General features: G+C 39.3%; 5 protein-coding genes across 8 annotated transcripts in view; 2 read left to right on the top strand and 3 right to left on the bottom strand.

Annotated features, from left to right (window-relative positions):
- Window positions 1-1,409, bottom strand: part of utp20 (UTP20 small subunit processome component) — a 29,934-nt gene extending 28,525 nt beyond the window's left edge. Inside the window, exons 1-6 of the mRNA XM_079551939.1 lie at window positions 1,226-1,409; window positions 900-980; window positions 750-816; window positions 545-677; window positions 258-446; window positions 1-82 (exon numbers count right to left, since the gene is read on the bottom strand). Of these exons, the coding sequence (XP_079408065.1) occupies window positions 1-82; window positions 258-446; window positions 545-677; window positions 750-816; window positions 900-980; window positions 1,226-1,276 (603 nt within the window). The 5' untranslated portion in view covers window positions 1,277-1,409. The remainder of the gene's footprint in view (window positions 83-257; window positions 447-544; window positions 678-749; window positions 817-899; window positions 981-1,225) is intronic.
- A 1,742-nt stretch (window positions 1,410-3,151) lies between these two features.
- slc5a8 (solute carrier family 5 member 8) lies at window positions 3,152-13,433 on the top strand (the record flags this gene model as incomplete). Its single annotated transcript, XM_079551448.1, has 17 exons — window positions 3,152-3,376; window positions 7,714-7,833; window positions 8,059-8,124; window positions 8,251-8,302; window positions 8,417-8,484; window positions 8,575-8,613; window positions 9,996-10,111; window positions 10,185-10,325; window positions 10,441-10,570; window positions 10,719-10,807; window positions 10,927-11,036; window positions 11,103-11,170; window positions 11,252-11,338; window positions 11,418-11,623; window positions 11,818-11,918; window positions 12,408-12,496; window positions 13,428-13,433. 17 exons carry the CDS (start codon window positions 3,152-3,154, stop codon window positions 13,431-13,433), a joined length of 1,713 nt encoding a protein of 570 aa, XP_079407574.1.
- A 282-nt stretch (window positions 13,434-13,715) lies between these two features.
- Window positions 13,716-14,570, bottom strand: lyrm5a (LYR motif containing 5a). Its single transcript, XM_079551979.1, has 3 exons — window positions 14,431-14,570; window positions 14,218-14,286; window positions 13,716-14,129 (listed from the first exon to the last, which is right to left on the bottom strand). The coding sequence occupies exons 2-3, from the start codon at window positions 14,284-14,286 to the stop codon at window positions 13,917-13,919; spliced, it is 282 nt and encodes a 93-aa protein (XP_079408105.1). The 5' UTR covers window positions 14,431-14,570; the 3' UTR covers window positions 13,716-13,916.
- Window positions 14,571-14,618: 48 nt separating this feature from the next.
- On the top strand, window positions 14,619-23,317 carry dnai7 (dynein axonemal intermediate chain 7). Its single transcript, XM_079582770.1, has 16 exons — window positions 14,619-14,672; window positions 15,161-15,248; window positions 15,339-15,427; window positions 15,488-15,592; window positions 16,563-16,700; window positions 16,914-17,048; window positions 17,130-17,233; window positions 17,305-17,463; window positions 17,584-17,731; window positions 17,831-17,927; window positions 19,110-19,285; window positions 20,563-20,746; window positions 20,835-21,049; window positions 21,254-21,412; window positions 22,029-22,142; window positions 22,989-23,317. The coding sequence occupies exons 1-16, from the start codon at window positions 14,670-14,672 to the stop codon at window positions 23,262-23,264; spliced, it is 2,190 nt and encodes a 729-aa protein (XP_079438896.1). The 5' UTR covers window positions 14,619-14,669; the 3' UTR covers window positions 23,265-23,317.
- A 116-nt stretch (window positions 23,318-23,433) lies between these two features.
- Window positions 23,434-26,775, bottom strand: part of lrmp (lymphoid-restricted membrane protein) — a 39,542-nt gene continuing 36,200 nt past the window's right edge. The window contains exons 37-40 of one of the 4 annotated variants that reach the window (XM_079582738.1): window positions 25,487-25,522; window positions 24,647-24,673; window positions 24,187-24,338; window positions 23,435-24,086 (exon numbers count right to left, since the gene is read on the bottom strand). In XM_079582738.1, the coding sequence (XP_079438864.1) occupies window positions 23,944-24,086; window positions 24,187-24,338; window positions 24,647-24,673; window positions 25,487-25,522 (358 nt within the window). In that variant the 3' untranslated portion in view covers window positions 23,435-23,943. Of the gene's footprint in view, window positions 24,087-24,186; window positions 24,339-24,646; window positions 24,674-25,486; window positions 25,523-26,775 lie in introns of all 4 variants that reach the window. The other 3 variants (XM_079582737.1, XM_079582739.1, XM_079582740.1) reach the window with 3 other exon arrangements.

Below are 26,775 nucleotides of genomic sequence, written 5' to 3'. Positions count from 1 at the left end.
CTTTCTCATCAAAAAGGAGAAACTTTCTGCAGCAAACTTCTTGATGTGTTCCTTCTTATGTGCCAACAATGTGCTGTATAAACTATGTGGGTAGGAAAAAAAAGCCTTAATTTAGCTAGGAATGTCCCATTGATATAATTTATTCTTCCGAGAAGCCCCCCTAGTTATTGCACTTCTAGATAAACCTGCATGTCTCTCTTGCCAACAACCCAGTCTATCAAATAATCTAGACCAATGATTGGACAGTGCGTGTTCACCTGTAGATGTTGACCATGTCTTTGACCATAAGCCTCCATAAATATTTGTAGAGGTACGACAGACAGCTGAAGGCCCACTCCAACACCTCTGTGTCCTTGGTGTCCAGCAGAGCCGTGATGAGAAGGAAAAAGTCTGGGAAGTGTGGGTAGAAGTCTGTCTGCAGATCCCTGGCCAGCTGCACGACCAGACTAAAACAGGGGACTCATGTTACAATCTGGTGCATATAAAAGTATAATAATAAGCAAGGCATCTGTTTAACTATCAACAATCAATGAATAGGGCATACTCCAGCAGGGGCTCGTAGGCAAGGCTGTTTTTGATGGCAAGATGTGACTTCAAACTCTCCACAATCGACTTCTGATGGAAAACCAGCAAGTTGAAGGATTGGCATTTGTTGGACACTTCTTTCAAAAAAGTAGCTGCGACAAAAGCAAATAGAATATTATTTTACATATGTCTCGATACAAGTTTGTAAATTACAGCACACGTACTGAAATGCTCTGTTAAGTTGAGGTCTCTCCATTTTGTGATCCCTTCGGAAAAATATGTCTCAACTTCCTACATTTAAACAAACAGAGGGTTAGAGAAAACTCACACATGTAAAAACAACAACAAAGTCAAATAGTTGGAGAAAGAATAACCTCTGCATATGAGCCCGTCCGGTCAATGCGATGAATCACATCGATGTTGACATTGGCAAGTCTCTCAGCAAAAGTGAGAAACTGAAGAAGGAAAACAATTAAAAACAATTAATTAATAAACAATTATCCAACAACTCAGAGGTACAGCTTCAAGTTGAATAATGAATATTGATTTAAGATCCATAAAGTACAAAGTGTTTGACCCAACTTGTGGGATCGTGCCCTTCACAGACCTAGACTAACATGACACAACATAACATAAAAGATACACTCGTTTTCATTCCTACAGTCCGAGCAGCAGCAGCAGCATGGTTCAGAGCACTCACCCTGAATGTGTTTTCCGATTTATGATACGAAGACTTGGATTTAATCTTCATGTTTTTATCTTCCTGATTTACACCCGAGCCGACAAATGTTCTCCTGCTGTGCGATGTGATTGTAAACCATTAATTTCATGTATGGTTAAAGCAGTTTAAAGCTCTAGTCAATGTTTACACACACACATGCCGACTGTAGAGCGCAGACATGATGGACAAAGCATGCTGGGAAAATGCGCACTAAGCGCGTGTGGATGAAGCTTGCTCTGCATTTCCGGTTTGGTTTATTTTCGGTTTAACCTCTTAACTCCCACCTGAACCAACGGGAGTTTCTAAAAGTGTTTGAAAATAAATGCCAAAATAGCGAGTAAACAGGGATGACAACGCAATATAACAGTTACAAAAAAAAGCAACAAAAACATGACAAAAAGCGAGGCAAAAAAAAAAAGTTACAAAAACGCAGTAGAACAAAGATCTAAAAAATGTGGCAAAAAAACAGATAAAAGCGCAACTAATTTTTTTTTTTTTTTTTTTTATACAAAAACATGGCAGAAAAGTGACGAAAACATGATAAAAAAAAGCCACAAAAACATGATAAAAAAGCCACAAAAACATGATAAAAAAGCAACAAAAATGTGATAAAAAAGCAACAAAAATGTGATAAAAAAGCAACAAAAATGTGATGAAAAAGTGACAAAAATGTGATGAAAAAGTGACAAATATGTGATGAAAAAGTGACAAATATGTGATGAAAAAGTGACAAAAATGTGATGAAAAAGCGACAAAGATGTGATGAAAAAGTGACAAAAATGGGACATAAAAGTTGCATAAAAATGTGGCAAAAACATGGCAAAAATTAAACAAAAAGGTGACAGAATCACAACAAAAATACCACTCAAAAGTGATAGCTTACAAATGAGGTAGGCCTTTAGGCTGTGAACCCCAGTCGAGAAGCTTTTAGATTTGGGTAAAGCTGAACTGGAGATAATGGGCTCGGTTAAGGCAAAAACATGGCAAAAGGTTAACCACCTTGACCAAAAATATATACTGGCTTTAGCTTTTGGCGTTGACTATACCTTTATTTATTTATTTTTGATAGGATTAATTTTATTGTGTACATGTGTGTGCCTTCAAAATAGCATGTAGTTTATCTTCAATCAATTTCCCAACACATCACACTTTTTATATTTTTGCATCAGAGCCGAGCAGACAGTAAAATATAGTGAGTAAACTCGGAATATCTATAATCTGTAGAGAGACAAGTACAGGTACAGTTTGGACATGCGTTTGTTGGCGACACCTGCTGGCTAAACAAAATATTGAATTACCTAGCATCCCCGTATGGTGAAAGCTGGTAGAAATTAAACAGGTTTCCCTGCATTTATCGTTTTGCTGTATCATTTTTTGAGCATCAACAGGTAAACTGTTGATACTCACTCTCTCCCTCCTGCTCTCACTTTCTCTCTCTCTTCTTCTTCCTCTTCCTCTCTCTCTCTCTCTCCCTCTCTCTCTTCCTCTCTCTCTCTTCCTCTCTCTCCTTCTCCCTCCCTCCCTCTCACTTCCTCTCTCTTGCCCTCTCTCTCTCTCTCTTCCTCTCTCTTGCCCTCTCTTGCCCTCTCTCCCTCCCTCTCTCTCTCTTGCCCTCATGCTCTCTCTTTCCCTCTCTCTCACTCACTCTCTCACTCACTCTCTCGCTCTCTCTCTTTGTCTCTCTCCCTCTCATAGTCCAAACTTTCAGTCTCCTTAGTGCATCATTGAGCTTGAATGCAATGGAACCTGGTTTTTGTCACAAGGGTCATCTTTTCCACACCAAGGATACATTTAGAGCATCACTATTACTGTGACGCTCAAAATTAGAACAATTAAAACTTTTACCACAACTTAATTGTACAGCAATCTGCATCTAATTCTTAAAAAAGAAATACCACTCTCATCATGACTGGGACCCCAGGCTCCTTTGTATGGGGGGACTATCTAGTTTTTGCTCTGATGCTGTTGGTGTCTGCTGCTGTGGGGGTGTACTTTGCTTGGATGGACCGGGACCAGCAGACCTCCGGGGACTTCCTGACGGGGGGCAAGAAACTCACTGCTCTTCCTGTGGCCCTGTCATTGACGGCCAGCTTCATGTCTGCCATCACCGTGCTGTCCACCCCAGCTGAGGTAAGCGCATATAACTATTTAGGTATTATTATTACTTACAGGTAGAGCAGGTTTGGGCAAACCTTTTGGCCACATTCTTTTCTTTTAACCTTGGCACGAGGGCCAGATGAGTGGTGGATAAAAATGTTTCAAATAATTAACTTTAAAGCAACAGAATAGCAGAGAAATATTTGTGGTGTTAAACCAGTGCATATCGGGCCTGATTATGTTTTTGCGGGCTGGATTGAAAGGCTACGTTGGCCACATCTGGCCCCTGGGCCATGTTTGCCCACCTCTGCTGTAGAGTCATGGAAAAGTTATAGCAAAAATCACAGCCTATTTACAGAGTACAGATTACACAATGGATGAGTAGGGATAAAGCAGGGGTAGGGGAGAGTGTGTGGGTAAGTTAAAAAACATTTAGATTTTTATGTGAGATTATTGATTTAACTTGCCAGACAATGGTAAAAATAACCCACTTTTTCTGAAAAAGCATTTTTCGCTGTTCAAAGATGGTGCTTTGTCATTTTGTTGGCATAAAAGCAGATGAATAGTTTAGGCACATTTCTTCTTAAATAAACACAACTATCTTGGTATTTTCAAAGAAGAAATAATGGGGTAAATTGACCCGGGGCGTTGGGGCAAATTGAGCCTGTGCTCCATAAGAAACAATGAATGACAAACTACAGAAAATTACAGCACAATTTCTGCATTACATTAAATTATTTGGGTTTTTTTAGAGACAAAATAATGCAATCTGCAGAAGGAGAGGGAGAGAGAGCGTATGAAAATGAAATATTTATTATTATTTAAAAAATGAATACAATTGCTAATGAAAAACACTAAAATGTAAAAATAAGACTTTATGATGTTTAGTCTTAATTTCACCTTTAAATCTGGTGGTTCAATTTGCCCCAAATTTTAAATCTTTACCATATAGTCCAGATGATTTTTGAAGCCGTAAACAGATAGAAAACAATCCCAAAATATATGGAAATAATACAACTTTGTAGTTTAGTTCAGTTTTGTAGTTTAGTTTATTTGAGCAATTAACATTTTCTCTTTCTCCATAGTTTCACAATCATACAGTTAATGGAAGCTCAAAGGGAGTCGACTGAAGCAAAAGCGTATAAGTGCCGACCCCTTGTTCATGTACATTACAATTGCAATTCATGATGCTACAGTTATACATTTCTTTTACATTTACATTTACATTAAATAAACAAAGTACAACCCTTTCTGAGTATTCTATATCAGTGTCAGAACACAAATATATACCTATATGTATTTGTGAGTTAAGTTTTATCCTACTGTTGCTACAATTGTCAACATACAATCAACAGACTTTTGCAGCACTGGCAAACAAGGAGGTTTTACCATTTCATATCATTAACACAGCATGCTAATAAAAAATAGTAATAAATGTAATTAGTAGTTATTGTTATTTATCATAACAATTTTCATTTTGTAATTTTCAGTGAATGTCCGATTTCATATAGTCATATTGGACTTTATAAACTGCCATCTTGCCACTTCCTTATTGTCATTACTATCCACTATTTGTTATTGATATTAGATCAATGACAAATAGTGGATAGTAATGACAACTTTGTATCTATTTCATACTGTTTTTACACAACAACCACCAAAGCAAAAAGTGGCTCATCTTATCCCACTCTCCCCAATGCAGGTACAAAAAAAAGCACATATAAACAGATATTTTCAACCTGTTTGATCATAAACTGATCCAGGACTAAAGCTAAAACATTTGTATGCTGTTCATATTGTGTCTTTTTCGCACTTGCTTGGAATGAGAAATGATTTACATACACAGACAAAATGTATAAGGTCACATTCACATAATACAGTCAAGTGTAACTAATGAGATATGGAAACGTGCGGAAACAAAAACTGCAATACAGTGAAAAGTTTTTAAAATCAAACCTCTGCAAAAATCTCACAGACCTCGGGAGGTGATGTCAAATACACATGGTGTTCCTTTGTTACAACCGATCCCAATACCGGGGCAGGCTGTAACACATGATGAGGTCAGTTGTAACAGTTTAACAAAAGAAGCAAAAACAGAGGTTTATTTAAATAAAACATCAGAACAACGTCTCTCTCTCTCTAACCTGTCACATGCTTAAAGGCCCTACACCTGATTTTTTCATTTCAAACAATGAAAGAGGAAGCCACTAAATTGAAATGTTGGTGGGGGTACAAACTCATCCCTAATCTTCCTAACATATTTGTAGCCTCCCAATTCTTAACAGGGACATGTTTATAGGCACATTTCACTACTTGCAGGGTCACTTTTCAGGGTCACTTTCACAAGAATGCTAGAAAACTAGCCTCCAAGTTCATGAAATTGCTACAAATGCTTTATAATTAGATCTACAGTGTTTTCCCCACAAATGTCTGATGAGTTTGCAATATACTTACATACTGAGATATGTTCTTACCTTAGCTTTGACGAGTTCTTTAGGACCTGTCTGGTCTTCATCCGTGCCTTCAATCACGTAAAAACAGCTAAGCTCTTCCACGTTTTCCCTATTTAAATATGGTAACGCACTACTACTACTTTGCACTGCAAAGTATAATTACACAAAATTAAACAATGCGGATTTTGTACTCCTGGTATTATTATGCCTTACAATATTGTCCCCCCTTTTATCCGCTTAGAAAATCCACATTGTTTAATTTTGTGTAACTTGTAGTGGAACACTTCACGTAGCCATATTTAAATAGGGAAACGTGGAAGAGCTTGGTAGCTTCTATCTTGACCAGTTTTGGAGCTATAGTGGAGAGCAGGAGAGGCTACATGCTAACGCCGTCTGCGCTGTGTTTACGAGATTGAAGGCACGACAGGTCCTAATGAACTCGTCAAAGCTAAGGTAAGAACATATCTCAGTATGTAAAAACGGTGGCCTATTCCTTTAAGGAAGACAAAACAAAGTTCATTTCATAACTAGAAAATAAATCAAGTACAGCTCCTTTAACCTCAGGTGGAGTCAGTCCATAATACAGGTCTGCTGCCTGAGTCAAATAGTCCGCCAACACTTCCTTCTGCACCTCAGAGAAAACTTGATGATTTGTTGATACTTAAAGAACCTACACTGGGAAGATCACTGGACACCTATTCTCTGAGCTTCTGCAGTGTTTTGCAGTATAGGCCTATTTTTTTTTTTTTTACATTTGAAGGCACCTCTGTCAGTCTTTCTATTCCACTGCTTAGGTATTCTGTAAAAGTATTAAAATGAAGAAAGTGTCATTAGTTGTATGTAAGGGCATGATTGTGTTACAACTCACCCCTGTCAGCCACTGTTTTGCTGTATTAGCATAATGGTTTGAGATTAGCAGGGGAAAAGTGCATCACATTTTGCCTTTGCATTTTAATCTAATGTAAGTCCTGTGGTTTTATGTGCAATAGTATAAGCACTAAACAAAACAAAAATCCAAAGCATATTTACATCTATAGTAAAACATGCAGAGTAACCCATATTTGTTTGTGGTAACATAAAAATACTGTCATGTTTTCAAAGTTAGGTTTGTGCAGTGACATTGGGCGGCATTTCAAGTATCAGGAGCAAAGCGGGGCCATGCCGTTCCACTTGTTCAGTGAGTGTCAAATCGCATCGCTGCTTTTGGGATTAGTTCACGACAACTGTTTTTTTCCTATATTATTATATTAGTTTTGCCCTTGGTTCATTCTGGCTTTATTTCTGTGACAATGAGCCTGAATGACTTTGTACCACAGCCTACAATTGGATTCATTCACTTCTTTCATTGTTTGTGGATAAAATATCAGGACAGGACCTTTAATCAAATATGGTAGGCTACTTTTCAAAAACAAATAAGTAGAAATAAGTACAACTTTCTGGATAAAGAGGCAAAGTAAAAACTTAAAATTAGACAAGAAATCACAATCTTCTTGCAATTTGATGTCTTCTTGTCTTTTGTGGAAAAATGCTGATTCTACTGGCAGATTTTTGATCAAAATGACTCGAATGAAGGTCAAATATTCTTTGAGTAATTTTAACTCTTCAAGATATTTCCTTTTGGCAGTGATTTTGCTCCTTTGGTTTCTGGTTTATGTTATGGAAGGGTATGAGGTAGGACCATATATTTAGTCAAAACTGGCATGCCCGCTCTTTGGTCCTGCCTTTTTAAAAGTGCCCCCACGCTATGTCTCGAGAGTCAAGGCAAAAAAAACAAAATTCAGGTCGCAGAGGAAGTGGGTAAACACTGATATGTCCGTTTGACTGTCTTATCCATGAGTGGTGGGATTGGTGGTGTTTACGACTCTCCCCATGTTACAACCATACCCGATCTCCCCTACATATCTTTTTATGTCATAGGTGTACCGTTTTGGAGCAATCATCGGATTCTGTGGTCTTTCCTATGTGTTGGCAACGATCGTGACATCTGAGATTTTCCTCCCGGTTTTCTACAGACTGGGCATCACGAGCACATATGAGGTGGGTCTCATCCACTGGTCATTAACTGCATTTGCATTTCTTCACGGCAGACATCATGGGAATACTCTTTTAATTAAATTTAAATTTAAATAATTAAATCCAGTAGGCAAGTGTATGCATGAGTATAACTTAAGTGAAGGTAATTGTTTTATTGTAAATGTATTACATTATAACATTAGAATCTCAGTCCTTCACTCTGTGCCTGTTTCTCTGTGACCTGTGAAGTATCTAGAGTTGCGCTTCAACAGAGCCACTCGTCTGCTGGGCACTGTGCTCTTCATTGTGCAGACGGTGAGTCACTCTCCCACAACACCAAACCATAAGTTTGGCCAGACCGCAAAAACAATGACCCTAACCTCAAAAGATATCTCCTGAACAGTGAATAAAGCTTGTATGACCCATTTTCTATTGCTGCAGGTGCTTTACACAGGGATAGTCATTTATACCCCTGCTCTAGCTTTAACCCAAGGTAAGATTCATTCTGTTTTTCTTATTTTAGTTCAATTGACAACTAATACAGGCAGTACTTGTCTGATGCTTTATAGTTATGACCCATTATGACCTGTTCATGCGTCTTTTGTAGTAACAGGGATAGATCTATGGGGTGCCATAGTGTCCACGGGCTTGGTTTGCACCTTCTACTGCACAATGGTATGTGAATCTTAAAATGGGATCAAGCATAATGCAACCACAGTTTGCTGTTAGCCATAATGCAAGTTTTGGGTTTTACTATGGTCACAGGGCGGTTTGAAAGCCGTGGTGTGGACGGATGTGTTTCAAGTAAGTCTCATGTTGTTGCTGGGACTAGTTGAACCTGTGCTGCTAGTTAATGAGCATGTGTTATATGACGTGTGAGTCAGTTACAATGTCTTTGGGCTAAATTTATAAAGTGCATTGTAAATTAGTTATGGGATTTAACAATCAGTATCTTCTCGATTTAAATCACATTTTGGCCTAAATGTCCAAAGGAGCAAGATAAACCAAAAGTTACAGTAGACAAGCTTAGTCTTGCATCAAAAAGACCAGAAAGATAATAAGACCACACAACAGGATGGAAGGTTTACAATGTACTGAGTAATTTACGTTACACACAATTTAAAGTAGAAGTCCATAAGATGAGGAGGAAGGGGGAAACAAATTTCAGCTCCCTCCCCCTCCTGATTGTTGTGCACAGGAAAGCCCGTCTTATTGATCCACAAATAATCTGACTATTAGACTATGATAAGATGAGTTCAGCAAAGTGATTATTTCAAGTTACTTACTTTCAGAGGTGGGCAAAGTGCTAAAGTAAGAGTACGAGTAACTTTGCCTGCAAGTAATTTTATCCAAGTAGAAGTAAAAAGTAGTGACCAAAATAAGTTTAAAAAAGAAGTACTTGGAGAAAATGCTACTTGAGAACTGTAAGTAGGAACTGTTTGAGCGTAAAAGTCTGATTTAAAGGAACAGGCCACCGTTTTTCCATACTGAGATCTGTTCTTACCTGAGCGAAGACGAGTTGATACGTACCTGCCTGGCCTTTGTGTGTGCCCTCAGTCATGCAAAACGACCAAAGATGTTGACCTCTCCCAGGATATTCCTATAGCTCCAAACGGGGTGAAGTTAGAAGCAACCAAGCTCTTCCACGGGCACAAAGACCAGACAGGTACGTATCAACTCGTCTCAGCTCAGGTAAGAACAGATCTCAGTATGGAAAAAACGGTGGCCTGTTCCTTTAAGATTCAGTAGTGACATAGAATATTAAGGAAATGCCAGACACAAACTCCATCTATTTTATGTGTCACATGAAGCTTTTCTCTGAGATCAGTGAGGCCAAACTTTGCCAAATGCCAACAGCCACTTGTTGTCTTCTTCACATCTGCTCAAGCATATCTCCCTCCTCAACTGTAGACTAGACACCCACTTTTAATGGAGACGTTGGTGAGTCTTTTGACCGCCAGCTGAGCAAGAAAAGGGGGGCCTTCCCTGCGTTCAACAGCAAATTTGTGTTGATATTTAAATATGATATTATAGATGAACAATGGCCACTGTCAATTAAGTTTGTATGTATGAAAATGCATCAGAGACAAACCACTACGAGGAACATTACATTTGCTATGCTTGACAGGCTATTATTGAAGCTTTTGTATGATCAATCGGACTCAATACATCTTTATTGTCGGCAGGTTGGTGTCATGTTGGCAGGATTCCTCGCTGTCATTGTCCAATCTGTGATTTTGCATGGAGGGATCTTCCCCATTATCAAAGCTTCACAAGATGGAGGGAGGCTTAACTTCTGGGAGTACGCTCACTATAATATCGTTTAACAATTTGTATGTAACATCACACATCACATCTGTTTTGGCTTGATCTAGCTTTGATATGAACCCTTTGAGACGACACACTTTCTGGACGGTTACCATTGGAAATGCCTTTGTGTGGTCGAGCATGTATGGAGTCAACCAGGCCCAAGTTCAACGATACATCTCCTGCAAAAGCCTCACTCATGCCAGACTGTGAGACAATGTTTTTTAGTATTTGTTTTATATTTCTGTTATATGAGAGTTTGCCTGCAATGTCATACTTTATCAGTGACTTGATCAGTGAAGACAGCTATCTGTGGTTTTCCAGAGCTCTCTATATAAACCTGTGTGGCCTATGGTGCATTTTGCTGTGCTCAGTCTTCGCAGGACTGTGCCTATATTCCACCTATAAGAGCTGTGACCCCTGGACCTCTGGGCTCGTCTCAGCCCTTGATCAGGTTTGACTGAAATGCCATTACATTACATAATAATAACACATCTTAAGTTGTGTTCACCCCCAAAATATAATTGTAATTTACCTGCTCAATATTAGACCATCTTTTTCCTCTGTTTATTCTGCACAATATTTGATCTAAATGTTTTTAGCTGATGCCTTATTTAGTAATGGACATCTTAAGAGGTTATCCCGGTCTCCCTGGGCTGTTTGTTGCAGCAGCCTACAGTGGATCGCTGAGGTAAATATAGAAATGTCTTGTTCTGTTGCTCCTTAGTGCCATACATATACTATGGCACTAAAGCATGGCATAACATTTTGTGTTATCTATACAATCAGTGTATTTTTCTGTATATCCAGCACTGTGTCTTCCAGTATCAATGCTCTGGCTGCGGTGACGGTTGAAGATCTGATTAAACCATACACAAACCTGTCAGAGAAACAACTGTCATGGATTTCCAAAGGACTCAGTGAGAAGAAAGCTCATAATAAATTCAATCCTACAACATTAATTGAATTACCATTCCTACTTACAGGTTTATTGTATGGACTGGTGTGTATTGCTATGGCAGCATTGGCCTTTCTTATGGGAGCCATATTACAGGTGGTAAAACATGTTCCATTCTTATCTGCGTGCAAATTAACATTAATAATTTAATGGAAATTTCTATTGTTTTTTTACCAGGCCGTGGTCAGTATATTTGGGGTTATTGGAGGTCCATTGCTTGGCCTTTTCATTTTGGGTATTCTCTGCCCTTTTGCCAACTCAAAGGTAGGTCTAATTTTTTCATGAGATTATACTTTATCTTGTGAACAAAAAGATGTTCTGCTTTGATCTAAATCTTTTCCAGGGTGCCATTACAGGGTTGGTGTCAGGATTTGTGCTGTCTCTCTGGGTGGCCATTGGCTCACATGTTTATCCACCTCCTCCTGAACTAACGCGCCCACTGCCTCTGATCACGAAAGGCTGTAACTTCACCAATATGGACATTCACAATTGGACGAGCACCATCCTCCTTGCCGAGGCCACTACACCTATCCAAGGCCTGGATAGCAGGTACGTGGGTGACTTGTCGTAGTCATCATTCTAGTGCATTTTCTCTCCATTTCTGCTTGTTCGGGTCATCACAATCAATCTTTATTTTTGCTTCATATCCTCTTTCACTACACCCATAAATCTCCTCTACTCATGCATTCACTTCCTTAAAGCAACAGAAAATTACCGGAGAGATTATATGTGCTGTATTACAGGTCTGTATTGGACAAGTGGTACTCTTTGTCATATGTGTACTTCAGTCCCATTGGAACCATCACTGTCGTCTGTGTGGGCCTCTTAGTAAGCTTCTTTTCAGGTAAAGACAATTTCAATATATTTCAGATTTCAGAATTCTAAATGACAATACTCAAATCATATGCAAAAACAAAACAAGCAAGCCTGTATATTAATAACAAGCATGGCAGAGCAATAGAGGATTAAAGTTTTGTTAATCATTTGTCCTATTTATAATTTGTGATGTCAGCTTTTACAGCATTGTTTTACACCTGTGACTGTGAATCAAATCAGGCATTTTCGTATCAGAGATCATACCCCAATAGCGTTTAAAAAAAACAACGTAATTGTTAATTTCTGTGCCTGCTGTGTATAATACTGTGCATAATGTGCACAACACAGAGGATCTTTTGGAATTTCTTAAAACATGTCACGTTCACTCTTTGATTATATTATCCTTTAGTACCAAATTCCCATGTATTATAATATAAGATCATATGTCATGTTTTTACTGTTCACAAAACATAGCATTAAATGTAATTTCATTGCATTCTTATGTTACAATTTAAAGGAGGCAAAGAGCAAAAAGCACAAACTAAGCTTACTTTTCGGAAAGAAGATACATCCTTGTTTCAGGTGTATAAATTCTTCAAACACAAAGTAAGTGTTGTTAACAGTAAATATGTCATATCATTAAATAATAGCTTTTTTTTTCAATCATTGTCTTGTCTCTCCTTAAGGTTTTGAGACAAAATCCACAACAGAAGTTTGAAAATCACAGGCTTACCAATGTCCAAGGAAACACAAATCCTGCCTTTGTTGATGTTGAGCTAAACTCTGAAAAATGATTGCTTAAAAAACGCTTTACATAGTGAACTGTAATCACTCATTTCCTAAATATGTGATTCATATTACCTACTAAACTTACGGTCAGTACGGTCGGTTATGTGGTGAATAACATTCCTAACACCCTGATGAAGGCGCAAGCCGACACACGTTGGTGTGCTTTTTAATGTTTCTGGCCCATTAATAAAGTCTTTTATACTTTTGCAAAATATGAGTGCCTGGACCTGATCTTTCGCTCAACATTCCTAATGTAATGTTTTCTGGCTGCATCTGGCTTTTTGTTCCATGCTGACCTGAGACTTGTAATATTAATCAGACTCATTGTTTTATAATGTTAATAAATTCAATGAAAGTATTGGTAGGTTGTCCTTCATTTACTGGTCTGCAAGTACTAAATCGTACACCATTTATACAATTTATACAGTTACATTTACAATGTGCTTACAATGGGACAGACCAAATGCACACATAATATAGACACAATATGGCTCAAACCAAAAATGTGCAAAACTACACTGCTTCATTTCCAAGCACTTAACATAACTGTTATCATTAGGGGTATAATCTGGCCTGGGGGGGTTATGAAATAGCCTAGGCCAGAAAATACCCGGGATATAAAATGGCCTACGCCCCTTTAACCCTGAGTATAGTCCAGATCAGGGGTATACTCTGGCCTGTTACACCAGATCTACGGGGCTGCAAAAGGGTGCATTGCAACCTCACTTTGAAATGTTTGCACCCTCAGTTTTAGTGGCATCACAACATGCACCCTTTTGGAACTCTAATGCACGCTCAGTCAGTTTGTTCTGGAGCCGGTGCCGTTTCCAAGACCATGAATAATAATATAAATCTCGTAGGCTAATTTGACTAGACTGCCCAGTTTTCAGCTCTTTGTCCCATGTCCTAATGGATTTCCCCAAAACCATTTATTTGTCCCAGTTTTACACCAGTTCGGTTCCAGGTATCCCTGTTTTTCCCCAGTGCCATGCCCAAAGCAGACTGTTGTACTTACTGCCGTCAAAGATAACGTTTTTATAGCAAGTGAAGTTCAAAGGTCTATCATCGCTACACTGATTGGTTTATTCAATTGGCATTAGACAAAACAGTTTTATTATGGGGGGAAAAGTCACTATTTGGCTTCCCCTACAATTTCCCATGGTGTCCCTGTTTTTAATCTGGAGGATTTCTGGTCACCCTCGATAACTGACATGGAAACTCGTTTGACAAACCAAAGTTATTTTTCTGGATCATAGTATCTCTTCTTTAAAGTCCTGTACTTCCGGAGAAAATACATTGCCTCCAGTTCTTTGATGACAAAATCTCCCTTTGCCACAAGTTTCTTTATCTTCTCTGGGTCCGTTACGTCTTTATTTTTCGTGAAAACTGCCTTCAGGCGCCCTCTGAAATAAGAGGAGCCCTGGGGGTAATCACGACCAAGATATAGCAGCTATGGGACACCACAAAAAACGCAAATGATTAACGTTACAGCAATTCACCTAGACTGTATTCTAGTTACACGTTTTAGGACTACTTACAGTTTTGTACAATCGAACCACCTCTCTTCTAAAAGGATTCGCCATATTACTAGAAGGGGATGAGAACATCTGCAAAAGGAGAATAAAGACGACATTACCTAGCAAGAACAACGACAAGCTGAAAAATAAAAGCTCAATTTTACATTTGAATTACGCGGCTACAAGCTACAAGGGGCTAGCTGCTAATGTTAGCTAGCTGCTAACGAGCCTTACCGGTTAGTTCACATTATTTAAGACTGGCAGTAAAAATCTTGAGTTATCAATGTAGCCTGTACATTCAGTGGGTGTTATGATATTGTAAATATTTGTCCTTTGTGTCTTGAGGGCAAAAAAAAGAACTGCCGTATAAGAGCCGTATGTTGATTCCTACTGTCGCAAATGAAAACAAACCAACACGCAGGCGCATTTGTTGTTATGGTTACTGGACGCTGAACGTGCTGAAGTCTGATATAATGGTGAGCGTTTTATTTTTTGTTTCTTTTATACTGTGGGAACCATTCTAAGCAATACAATCATGTATAGCTACTTACGAATGCTTTGTAATGAAAATGTTTTCTGAAGCCTCGCCGTATCGCTTTTTTTTTGTTGTTGCTTGGATTGGGAGCATTTAAACTCTAGGGCCACTGTGGATTAAATGTATTTACCTTTTTTTTGTTTTTTTTTATCCACTTCTTATCTGTTTTAGCTAATACTAGTCAACGCTATACTTTTGTAGGTGTAGTAGCTCTTTATCTAATCTTGATCCTCTTGCACTTGTCTGTTCTTGAAAGATGATGTGTAGCCTAATGCATGCCCTCGTGAAATAGAAAAGGTATAAAATATCAAGGAGAATCTTTTTATTTGTTGATTTAAAAAAGGGCCGCATGGTCACAATAGAGTAGACAGAAAAACTGCACACGTTTACAAAAACACACACTAAAAAGCATTTTTTGCTGGATTTCAGGCATCTAAAAAGGGCAAAGCTAAAGTTGCCAAAGCTGACAAGGCAAAGCTACAAAAAGAGGAAGAAGAGAAGAGGTTACAGGAAGAGGGTACATCCACAGATTTACAAATAAAAGACAATATGGTGTGTATAATCTGATGACAATGTATGCTGTAAAGTCCTTTTTGAATTTGTGCAGAAGAGGCCAAACTACAGGCAGAAAGAGATGAACAAAATCGTCAGGAAAGAGAGGAGAAGGAGAAAGTATTGCAAGAGCTTGAGCTGAAGGTACTTCATCTTCATTCTCTCCTTTATGCCCAATGCTCTGTCAAAATACGTTTTTGATAGGATGTAGGGAGAAGAGAAAATGAGTTGGACGAACTGCGCCATCTGCTGGAGGAAAATCACAATGCAGTATTAAGATGGAAATCAGAGGAGACAGAAAAGGCCAAGGTAAACATTGAAGTATTTCCTCAAAAGGTGTTTTTTTGGGAGTGAGTTTGGCAGTGAGCGAGTGAGTGAGTGAGTGAGTGAGTGAGTGAGTGAGTGAGTGAGTGAGTGAGTGAGTGAGTGAGTGAGTGAGTGAGTGAGTGAGTGAGTGAGTGAGTGAGTGAGTGAGTCAGTGAGTGAGTCAGTGAGTCAGTAACCTTGCTTCAATCAGTCTTTCCCAGACCATTTGTTGCTTCAAACTTAGCTTACCATTATCAAGTATGGAGGGAATGGATAATACACAACATTTTAAATGACTTTGGAAAAGCCATATACAAGATTAATGCATAGGGATTGGTACCGGTATCGGAAACAATGTTTAGGAACTACTGGTATCAGAAAAATTTAAGTATTGAAAGCAGGTACCGAAAAAAAAAAAAATCTTCTATGTTTAGATCTAAGTTTTGATTCTGTTGGTCAATGGATAGCATTAAAGGAGTGACTTGGTTGTTTCAGCTCAAATACTTTATTTTTTCCCCCTATTTTGTCCTATTTTTCCACCTATTTTTGCCCCGCTGTTCCCTTGTTTCTCTTTTTTTCCCCTAATTTTTCATCACTAATATTTTACCTATTTCCCTCATTTTTTCCCTCCTCAACTTTTACCCAATTTATTCCCCATTTTATCCATATTTTCCCCAGTTTTTCCTTGTTTGCCTCCCCATTACCCCCCAAATTATTCCAAAATTTTCACACATTTCTTGACATTTTAAATTTGAATATTCTAAACATTATTGCTCTGTTTTCTGGTTCTAGCAAATATTATAATATAATATTCTAACAAATATTTTAGTATAGGTATCGAAAAAAGTATTGTTCAGGTATTGGTATCGAAAACCAAGTATCGTTAAAGTACGATATTTGGTATTGAAAAAAAATAACAGTACCCAGCCCTACTAATGCATTATTATTGTTATTTTTATTATGACTTTTTCAGTGGGAAAGCTACATGCGTTGTGATGGTACTCCAGACCCATCTGTGCACCAGGAGGTAAATACATATATGAGTTTATGGAGAGAGGACCCGGACGTCAATGTGACAAAAGTGCTGCAGCAGTGCACGTGTGCTTTACAGGTCAGTGTTGCACATTAATAATGTTTCTTACACATGAGTGGACTCCAACCGTGCCACCTCCAAGACACAAACCAGCCTCCATTTTCATTTGAGTCGCTATTTTCATACTGGTTAATCAACAAAATGTAATAGTATTTGCAAATTGTAAACAAAGAAGATAAAGAAATCACTTTAACTGTACTTTGATAGCACTTAAATAATTATCTTCTGCAGCTTATAGAGAAACTTGAAGAGCTTCATCGAGAAACATCTAATTTGTTGGACATTCAGAAAAACCAAGAAGCCATTACAAATCTCCAAGAACTGATTCATCTAAAGCATAATCTTGCCACTGAGGAGATTCTGAAGGTATGATGTTAATCTCCGTAATTCATTATGAACATATTATGCCATATTAATGTTCCTCTCTCTGTATTTCATGTACCCCAGGAGGCCAGTGTGAACATTGACACCGAGACCGGCAACATGCAGACTGTCGTCAAAGATGAACAAGTAACTCTCTGTCTCTGGGCCAACCTCAAAAAGAATCCAAGGTGAGAAGAATAAAAACGACATAATACATTTCATCACACTGATGGACTTTGTTTTTTTGTTTTTGACCCAGATTCAAAGGTCTCATCTTTGACAAGGTGAATCTGGGTTTCGAGATTCCGAAACAGCTCGCAGTCAGTAGCATTGCAGTGAGGATTCTCCACACACGATATGACCATCTGTCTCTTTTGGCCCGTATGGAGCACACCAGAATGCACACTTCAAGCTCCAGGTATTTGCCCTATAGATTTTAAACGCAATTACAACTAAACTTCTTGACATAATTGGGGGGTGTATTTTTAGGTAATTTGCAGCTTTTACTCGCTATATAGTATAAAAACATCTCCAACAGGTCACTTGCAGGCGGTGAGGTGGCCCCATTTGACATAACAGAGGAGAAGATGACGAGTGTGGCGGGCGAGGAGGTGGAGGACGACTCTGTACAACAAATACCTGGGAACGAAGAAGAGCAATCTGACTCTAAACCTGCGGGTGGAAAGGTACCAAAATTGGACAATTAGGCAGCATTTCAGTGCCGGTTTTATAACGGACAGAAAATAATATTGTGTCTGTCATGACTGTTGTTTGATACGTTGCAGAGTGTCAGTCGAACTAGTCTACACTCCACACAAACCAGTGTCCACTCCGCAGAGAGCAGACAGAGCCAGATACAAACACAAATTGAAGCCTTGAATGGTGAGACTTCAAGCCAGAGCGTACTTGAAAATATATAACACGTATTCTCTCAGTTACTAAACAAAATAGAATCTGATTTTTAGTTCATTTTTCAACCTAGCAGCATTGTCAATTTTTACCACATGCAAGTACAGTACACACAGAGAAAAACAGTACTGGGCAGAGTAAGCTTAAATGGACTATATGGAGTTTAAAAATGTTAAAGTTATGTATTTTCCTCCCCCTGCATGTTCCAGCCATGGCCTAATGTGTAGAATGAGCCCAGACCTGTTCACCACGACTGCCTCTAAAATCCTGCACTGTCACTCAAAAACGTGTTTCTTCGGGTCTGAATTGCCGTCATGCACGAGCTTAAAGGGATATTTCAGGATTTTTGACATGGGGCCTCATTTCCTAGTTATCCAGAGTGTTGCGCAAGGCTAGCGCATTTCTATGGTATCAGCTAGCCTGCATTAAAAACAGTCTGACACACTCCACAGTGCACCTGAGGCAAATCACTTATAACGCCAGACTAACCATATAAATGTCTGTGTCGATAAAGTAATTTTAACCATTTTGCATTTAAAAGAACTTATAGCGAACTGATCTACTAGAAAATAGTTCCTCAAAATGCGATCATTCATGTGATGCAAGGTCAGTTATATTCCAAAAACTATTCTATCGACACAGACATTTATATGGTTTGTCTGGCGTTATAAGTGATTTGCCTCAGTTGCACTGTGGAGTGTGTCAGCCTGTTTTAATGCAGGCTGGCTGATACCATAGAAATGCGCTAGCCTAGCACAAGCCTAGCGCCACGTCTTCCACTATAAGGAATTACAAAAAAAAATATCTCCAGAAATGAGCAACACTCTGGATAACTAGGAAATTAGACACTATGTCAAAAATCCTGAAATATCCCTTTAATATAGAAGGTGCAGTTACACGTATGACCTGAGGTGGCAGTAGTGAGAGTAAAATGGCAAACTTGCATCTAGGCCCTTTAACTCAACAACTCAAAGTTGATGGAACAAATCTTAAACCACAGTCACAATCGGGACTATTAGATTAAAACAGATCTGCTAAATGTACAGTTGTATTCCTTTCTTATCTAGCATACAAATACTTACTCATTCGCAAATAAATAAATACAAATCAAAACAAAACACCTGTCTGTGTGCTGTCTGTCGTTCTTTGTTTCAGTTTCAGAGGATGGGGAGTTGTCGTCCTCTCTCTCTCACCTCATCACAACAGAGACGAGTTTCAAAATTCACGCTGTGGACCTAATGCAGTACACTCCTCTGGGCGGCGTCTTCTACTACAATGTGTTTCACCTTCCCCCCCAAGCCCAGCACGTCAATGGCTGGACCATCAGACAAGTAAGCTTCTTCTTTGCTTTCAAACACAAAGAAGAGGAAACATAGTGATCTATATAGGGAATCAGTAAAATAATAGTAGGTGCCAAGCTGATTAACAGGCCGAAAATTTGATTAAACTGTTGCCGATAATCCGATAAATACATTATTGTGCTTGATTTTTTAACAAGGACACCTCTCAGTCTCCCCATTTTTGACATCTTTTGTATGTGGATAGCTCCAGCTATGCCAGACTCTTATGTTGTGTTTATACCTCACTTATGTTTGACCTTGGCCATTGTCTCACTGAAATACACTCTGTCTTTGTCAATATGCCTTGGCTGAGTTGTCTCATGAACGCCTTATTGTCATTCTTGATTTATTTAATCCTTCCCATGTGGAAACAGTAGTTACATTAGTCAAGTAAATGTACTTGAGTAACTTTTTGAAGAAATTGTTCTTCGTTGAGAAGTTTTATGAAACAGTACTTTTTCTTCTACTTGAGAATTAAAATTAAGTATCTGTACTTTTTCCACTCTGAGTAAGTTTCATCTAAAAGCTTCATGTGACATTTGAAATAGATGCATCTGGTGCGTCATGGACATTATTGTTATGTTAAGAATTATTTATGTTCATTTGGTTTCGTGGCATTTTCTTTTACACTCAGGTACTCACTACTCATACTGCTCAAGTAGCCTTTTCTACAAGTACTTTTTTACTTTAAACATATTATTTAATGCCTTACTGCTTTTAAGTTTTGTCTAAATTATACCTTACTGGCTCCTGTTTTGGGTGTGCCACAGCCCAAATACAATCAACACTTCAATTTAAGAACATTTTAAATGTATGATAACTTCATGAACACTGCATTGTTTTGCAAATTTCAACAAGACAAATCAGTTAGTTGTTGATTTGATTATAATAAGGTTCAATGCAATGTCTCTATTTGTATTTCAATCATTTATGTGCTAGAGTAGACATAAATGTCCAATAGAACTAATGAAAAACTAATGTTTTTTTTTCATTATAATCAACTGGACTTGTTTGGGCAGATGCCAACATTTCACTATCTATACCAAGAGCATCATCACAACACGATAATGTATTGGTCATTTATAAATTGAGAATTGCTGAAGAGACACATCTGAGGGGTCGGATGTGTCTCACGGGCCACATATTTAGAATCTGTATACGCCGCTTGTACTATAGTAAGCCTGAATAAAATCTTGGGTATAACAGCAAAAGCTGAAGGCACTTATATGGGAGTACACAGTAAGATAATTTGTATATTTTTCACCAAGATATTGCACGGGGGATTAGAAGTGTTCCCTTATCCACAAAAGGGACTCCAGATGAACGATTCACTCGGCAGCAGACTGGATGACACTGAAAGCCTGAGCAGCCCTCCTCTCGGCGTGTCTGTGACCATTCCCGATGATGTCATGTTCTTGGAAAATCCCCAAGTGGGTCGATGGGACGCTGCAGGTAAGAATCATATTTTGTTGAAATATCAGTATTGAATTGATTTCAAAGTCCTAAATGTTTGAATGGTCTTTTTGGGACGCAAATCCAGGGAAGCAGTGGCGAATGGATGGCATTACTGAAGTGTTGTACGATGAAGCAGCAGCTAAGATCACCTTCAAAATGGAATGTTTTCTGCCGTTTGTATTGATGCAGGATACATACGCAAACTTTCCTTTCCAGAGCTGGGAACTAAAGCCACTCAGACAGGATTCAGCCGTTTTTACAGTTAAAGGAGCCTTGATGAACGTTAGCATCACTGTGCAGGTCAGACATAAAATCTTGATCATATGTTGACATTAGTACCAAAGATCTAAATGGTCTATCCAAAGACAAGTGAGCCTTTGGGAATTACTGTTCTAGTTTAATTGCAGTTCTTCCAGTAGTTTATTGAAGTCTATTGTATTTAGAAGTGGATAGTAACTAACACGATGTATTTTAATGTATGTTTTTTTCCCCTTGCCCCGACAGGGTAATCGATGCATGTTGCAGACACAGGAGGAGAGGTGTCTGTCTCATTTAGCAGAGAAGTGGATGAGTTGCACAGCTCTACAAAGAGCTATGCAGAACAGTGGGATTAATATCTTTGTGAACGAGTTTACAGAGAAATACGTGAGGACACATTGCAAGGTGAGCATGCAATACTGCAGGTTACATTAAAGCTTGACAAACACCCCAAAGCGCTACAGTTGCCCATTATTTGTTCCTACTCCCATATTCATCATAAATGTTGCTCAGGGTAAGGCCCAAAATATGAGCCAAAAAGTTTGATGCAAGGTTTCAATTATGGCTGAAAGGCCCCGTATGTGTTTTCTCTTGCCTATGTTTCACCTGTACAGTATTTAGTGTTGACCTAAGCTCATTATAAGAGCAGTTCGTCCCCCGCCCTAAATATCTCTTTTTAGGGACTTGTTGGTACAAAATAATCTGAAATGAGGATAATGAATAAATACGTAGCATGCTTGAGGGTGTTTTCTTTGTTGTTGTTTTACGTTTTCAAACAATATCATGGGCAAAAAAAGTTGACCAAGGAAAATTCCATCTTGGCCATATTGATTTTTAACTTCCTTTTCAGAAATGAACCAGAAGCAGAGAGCATTCCTGATCAATTTGACATTTGTATTAAATATATATATTTTTGCCTCATCTGCTCTGCTGCACACAAAAAAAAATAAAAAATCGAGCACTATTTTTGTGACTGTAAAGAGATTATTAAATGTTATGGATAAATACTTTCACTTGTTAGGACCCACTGATGGAACATTCAGCCTATGAGCAGATGGCACTGTTGTCCTCGAGCTGCGCATTCACATGGAGCAAGTGGAATGCCAAGTGTGGTCCCGAACACCTCGTCATGCAGGTGATCCTCCATTTATCAAGATTGATACCAAATATTATATAGAAATTGTTCACATTGCATTTTTCCCTAAGTATTAACTGGCCTTAATAGTTTTTGTATTTCTTTATTTTAATATATTCTTTACTTAGAGGCACACTGTGTAACATTTGACTATACTGTTGTCAACACAAAACATGCTGTCAATGACCAGCTCGACACAGAAAATGCTATTTTTGCAGTGAATAATCAAAGAATGGATCTGGATGAGGGCCTAACCTGTTTAACTGACTTTAGCTGACATCTCCATGGAAACGAGCTGGAGACGTCCCCACTCCCGGTTATGTTAGTCATGTTTCAGCAGAGGCGAGCCGCTCAGTGCAAAAACACATTTCTTTGTGGTATTTTTCAATGGTGAAAACATAAAATAAATGCTTCTATTTCAATTTTGTTTAATAAGTGAAATCTTACGCGGTGTGGCTTTAAAGAGACTAGATGCAAGTTAGTCATTTCATACTCACTACTGCCACCTCAGGTCTTATCTGTAACTGCAGGTTCTATATTAAGCTTGTGCATGACGGCACTTCCGACCCGAATTAACAACTGTTTTAGTGACAGTGCAGGATTTTAAGGCAACTATTATCAAAAGGTTGGCAGCTCAAATCCCTGCTCTCACAATAGCACACCAATGGCACAGTTTATTAGCCTTGCTCGTCCGTATACCCCAGGGCACAATAGTAGGGTCATGAACTGAGGCCTGTTATTAAACTTGTTTAGCCCAACCCAGAAAAGATGAAAAAAGTAATCAATCAACCCCATAAAAACACAAATGCCACTCATTTTCTGAATATGTCCTTTGTCTTTTATGAGGCCTGTGAGCACATTGCCCCTGGTCCGGTGCCCAGCGGTTACTGGAGGCTCTACCTGTTGGGGGCGCAGAGGAGTCAGAAGTTGGGGATGTCCGAGGACAGCGAGACCTTCAGTCCAGACCACTGCCCTGGGACAGAGTTTCACTCCACCTTCATCCATATGCTCCAGGACCACATGAGTGCAGAGGGCATTGCACAAACCAGGAAGTCCCACAACCTGTTCATCGACACTGTTCAGAGCTTGCTGTGTGCCACCAGACCACTGCTATTTGCATGAACCAGAAACAAAAAGAAAGATTTTAAAATAAATGTTTTTTAGAGTTGGCTACTTTATTTGTGCAAAGTTCACTCATCAATTCACTTCTTTGGAACGTATAAAAGGATGAATTCAAAACAGTGACAAGCCACAGCAAAACAAGATAAAAACTTTGGTATTAGCCGAACATAATTATAAGTTAAACAAAACAAAACATTCACACGTTTCACTCAAAACAAATGTGCATTAGAAAAACATTTAAAATAGTTTAATTACCAGTGTTTAGAAACTTAAAAATGATAATGAGCTCTTGAACAAGGAAATAAAATAACTCCTTCCTGCACCTTTACGTACGTTTCCTGATTGTCAAGTGCGTGACGGAGTTCAAAAGGATGTTGGCACATTTGAGAGCCATTGTCCATGATGCTGTTAGAGAACAAAGCCCCACAGTGCATTCAGTCATGGCATGATTGGTCCAATCAGTGTCAAACCTCTTGATGTTTGCACTGTGACGTTACCAAAAAAAAAGGGTAAAAAACAGCAGCTCGCAAAATCAAATTCACACAGCTGACTAACTAAACATGAAGTGATGCATAAATCGTCCAGTGGGTTGAGTGTTGTCTTGAGGCACCAGCAAATGGATGTGCAGCCCTGTGTTACAAGAGTCTCTATAGAGGGCGCGGAGCAGCACTTGGTCTACTCAGACTGGGGGCTGTCCGTTATGCCGCAGCCCGGCGTAGGGCCAGAGCAGCTGCTGGATGGTCATCCAAGAGTCCCCTGTCCCAACTGGAGCAGCATCTACCGCAGGCTGCATCACCAGGCTGGCCAGAAGAGCCAGGAGCCCTAAAGAACAACACAGGCCGAACAACAAGATCATCAGGCTGAATATGTGAAGGTCTTCAACACGGAACTATTTCAAATACATCAGATGAATGGCGAGTACCTGCCAACAACACAAACATTGCCAACCAAAGCCACACTGTCCTGCTGCCGCGGGCCACAGCTGCGGTGGTGGTTCTAGAGGAGCCCAGCCCTCTGGACAGAGCATGACTCACTCCTGGATCTGAAGAGGTCGGACTGGACGAGGGACTCGGACTGGAGGGGACAAAAAATAAAATCAATTTACCTGTCTCTGCAGTGACTTGGGGTAGAAGTCGGCCTATGAGACCAACAGGCCAAAGCGTGAACGCGCAGCAAAGATGGCCTAATGTGAGTTACTTCATGACTTTGTTGCAAGTCTTCAATGAGCAGTGTCACAGTGAGGCCATTTTCACTAGTCGTGCCGTTGTTGGAAGAAGAGCACATTGGTTTTAGCAATCAAGTGTGAGTTGTTTGGGAAGAACCTTATTTGAGCAGAGCAATGCAACAGTGCACTGAAAAACACCCTGCACCTGCACACTTACAGCATGACAAAGAGCTCATCCTGAGTCCTGCGCGGTGTGGAGGGAGGAAAGAAAAGGGTTAAGAAAAACAGTCATTCATAAAGATAACAGGAAGGCAGCACGAGCGCAAGTGGGAAACAAAATCATTACAATGACTCATAAGTGAAACGTGAAGACAGCAGACAGCTCGGTTAATTTTGCAAAATCATGCCAAATGCATGCTGGATTCAAGACACAATGATTTAACATGATTAATTATCTGAAGCAGACATTGCTGGAATGTGAACAATTTCAAAAGAAGCCAGTCATCCCAGAGCCAAGAGAAGTCCAGCAAAGACCCATGTATTTCGAAATTCACCATTTAGGAGGTTTCAATAGCTGACACAAAACATTGAGTAAATGTGATCTCCTCCGAGGGCTGTGAAGGAGTTGGAGTTTAATGACTGCACTTAAGTTGTGGACTTCATGCAGTTTTAGTTGTTTTGTTTGTTTGTCATCAGCTGTAAAACCTCATGAACTAAATGGTGACTTCACGTTGCAGCGTTGTGTTAGTTTACAGAGGGCTGTGCTGCAGTGATCCGGCTAGTGCTGTAATTGTAGTTAAACTAACAACTTGCAGGGCAGAATGAGAGAGCTGAGTTTGTTTCCCAGTTCACTCAGACTGGACCTCCTCCTCTCACTCTCCTCCTTTGGCTCGTCGTCTAACTGGCTGTCCGTGCAGTAGCCGCTCCTGTACATGTGAAGCATCCAGAACATCTTTTAGTTGCACATTGACACACATCAGATACTTGCGTGCAAACACAGTCCATGCATGTGAACTCAAACCACATAAAAGTGAACAATGACATAACAATAGTTCACCTGTTGTAGAGAAAGGTGGGAGCTTCTGCAAAATCCCTGACAAAATATTGTTCAACATAAGCAACTTGAACAACTGCACACTACAGGTAAAATAGCCACTTAATTTGTATTCCTGGACAAATCATATCTCAATCTAATAATAATAGCCTACTACCTTTAAACATGGGCAACGTTGGAAGTGGTATCAACGTTTTTGAATAATAGTATTTAAATTATTATGTAATGAACTGAACTAGCAAAAATGCATATTTTCAAGAGATAGCAAAGAGCATCTCCAACGTGTGCATGTGCCCTCAGAATAGTAACTAAAACTTAAAGCAGTACTAAGTAACTTATTTACCTTAATAAATGCTTTTCGTAATATGGAGGTAATACAAGTGCAAATGGGATGATTGGGAGGTCTTTCATCTCCCCCTGGTGTCTCTGGCCAGAAAACCACAATTGCAACTTCGATGCCTATGGGTTGGAGGCCCCAATACACACTAATAGAATCACGAAGAAGAAGCTAACAGGCTAACGGGCAAAGCTAACAGCAGGCTAGCGCCAAGTTTGAGTGAAAAAAAATATCTCCATTGCGTAATTGGATGTACAATATCCCTCTCTCCCTTTACTACCAGCATAGTATTTACTCTCACGGACAATAATGAGTAAAAAAATGCAACATACTACGACACCTGCAGTGGCGCTTATGGCCTCTAGGGGCATGAGTTACTTAGTACTGCTTTATAGAAACAGGCCACCGTTTTTCTATACTGAGATATGTACTCACCTTAGCTTAGACGAGTTGATGTGTACCTGTCTGGTCTTTGTGTGTGCGCTCAGTCACACAAAAAGACCAAAGATGTTGTTAGCATTTAGCCTCTCCTCCTCTCCTCTATGCGGCCAAACGGGGGTGACGTTATAAGCGACAAAGCCCTTCCACGTTTTCCCTATTTAAAAACAGTAACGCGAGAAGTCACACGATCCAAGTATAGTTACACAAAATTAAACTTGTCGATTTTCTAAGCGGATAAAAAGGGGTACTATGTTGTAAGGCGTAATAACACCTGAGGAGCACTTCAACGTCTTCAGAATTCTTTAGGAGTGAAGATATTACTGGAAGAGCTTGGTCGCTTCTAACTTCACCCCGTTTGGCCCCATAGGAGAGGAGGAGAGGCTAAATGCTAACAACATCTTTGGTCTTTTTGACTCAAAATCAACTCGTCTAAGCTCAGGTAAGAACATATGTCAGTATGGAAAAACGGTGGCCTGTTCCTTTAAAAGGTTTATATAGAAAGTATAAGTCAGTA

This window comes from Gobius niger (genome assembly GCF_951799975.1).
Source record: "Gobius niger genome assembly, chromosome: 2".
NCBI classification, from domain to species: Eukaryota; Metazoa; Chordata; class Actinopteri; order Gobiiformes; family Gobiidae; genus Gobius; species Gobius niger.
The sequence above is the reverse complement of the archived record's forward strand: the minus strand, read 5'-3'. Positions and strand labels throughout refer to the sequence as shown.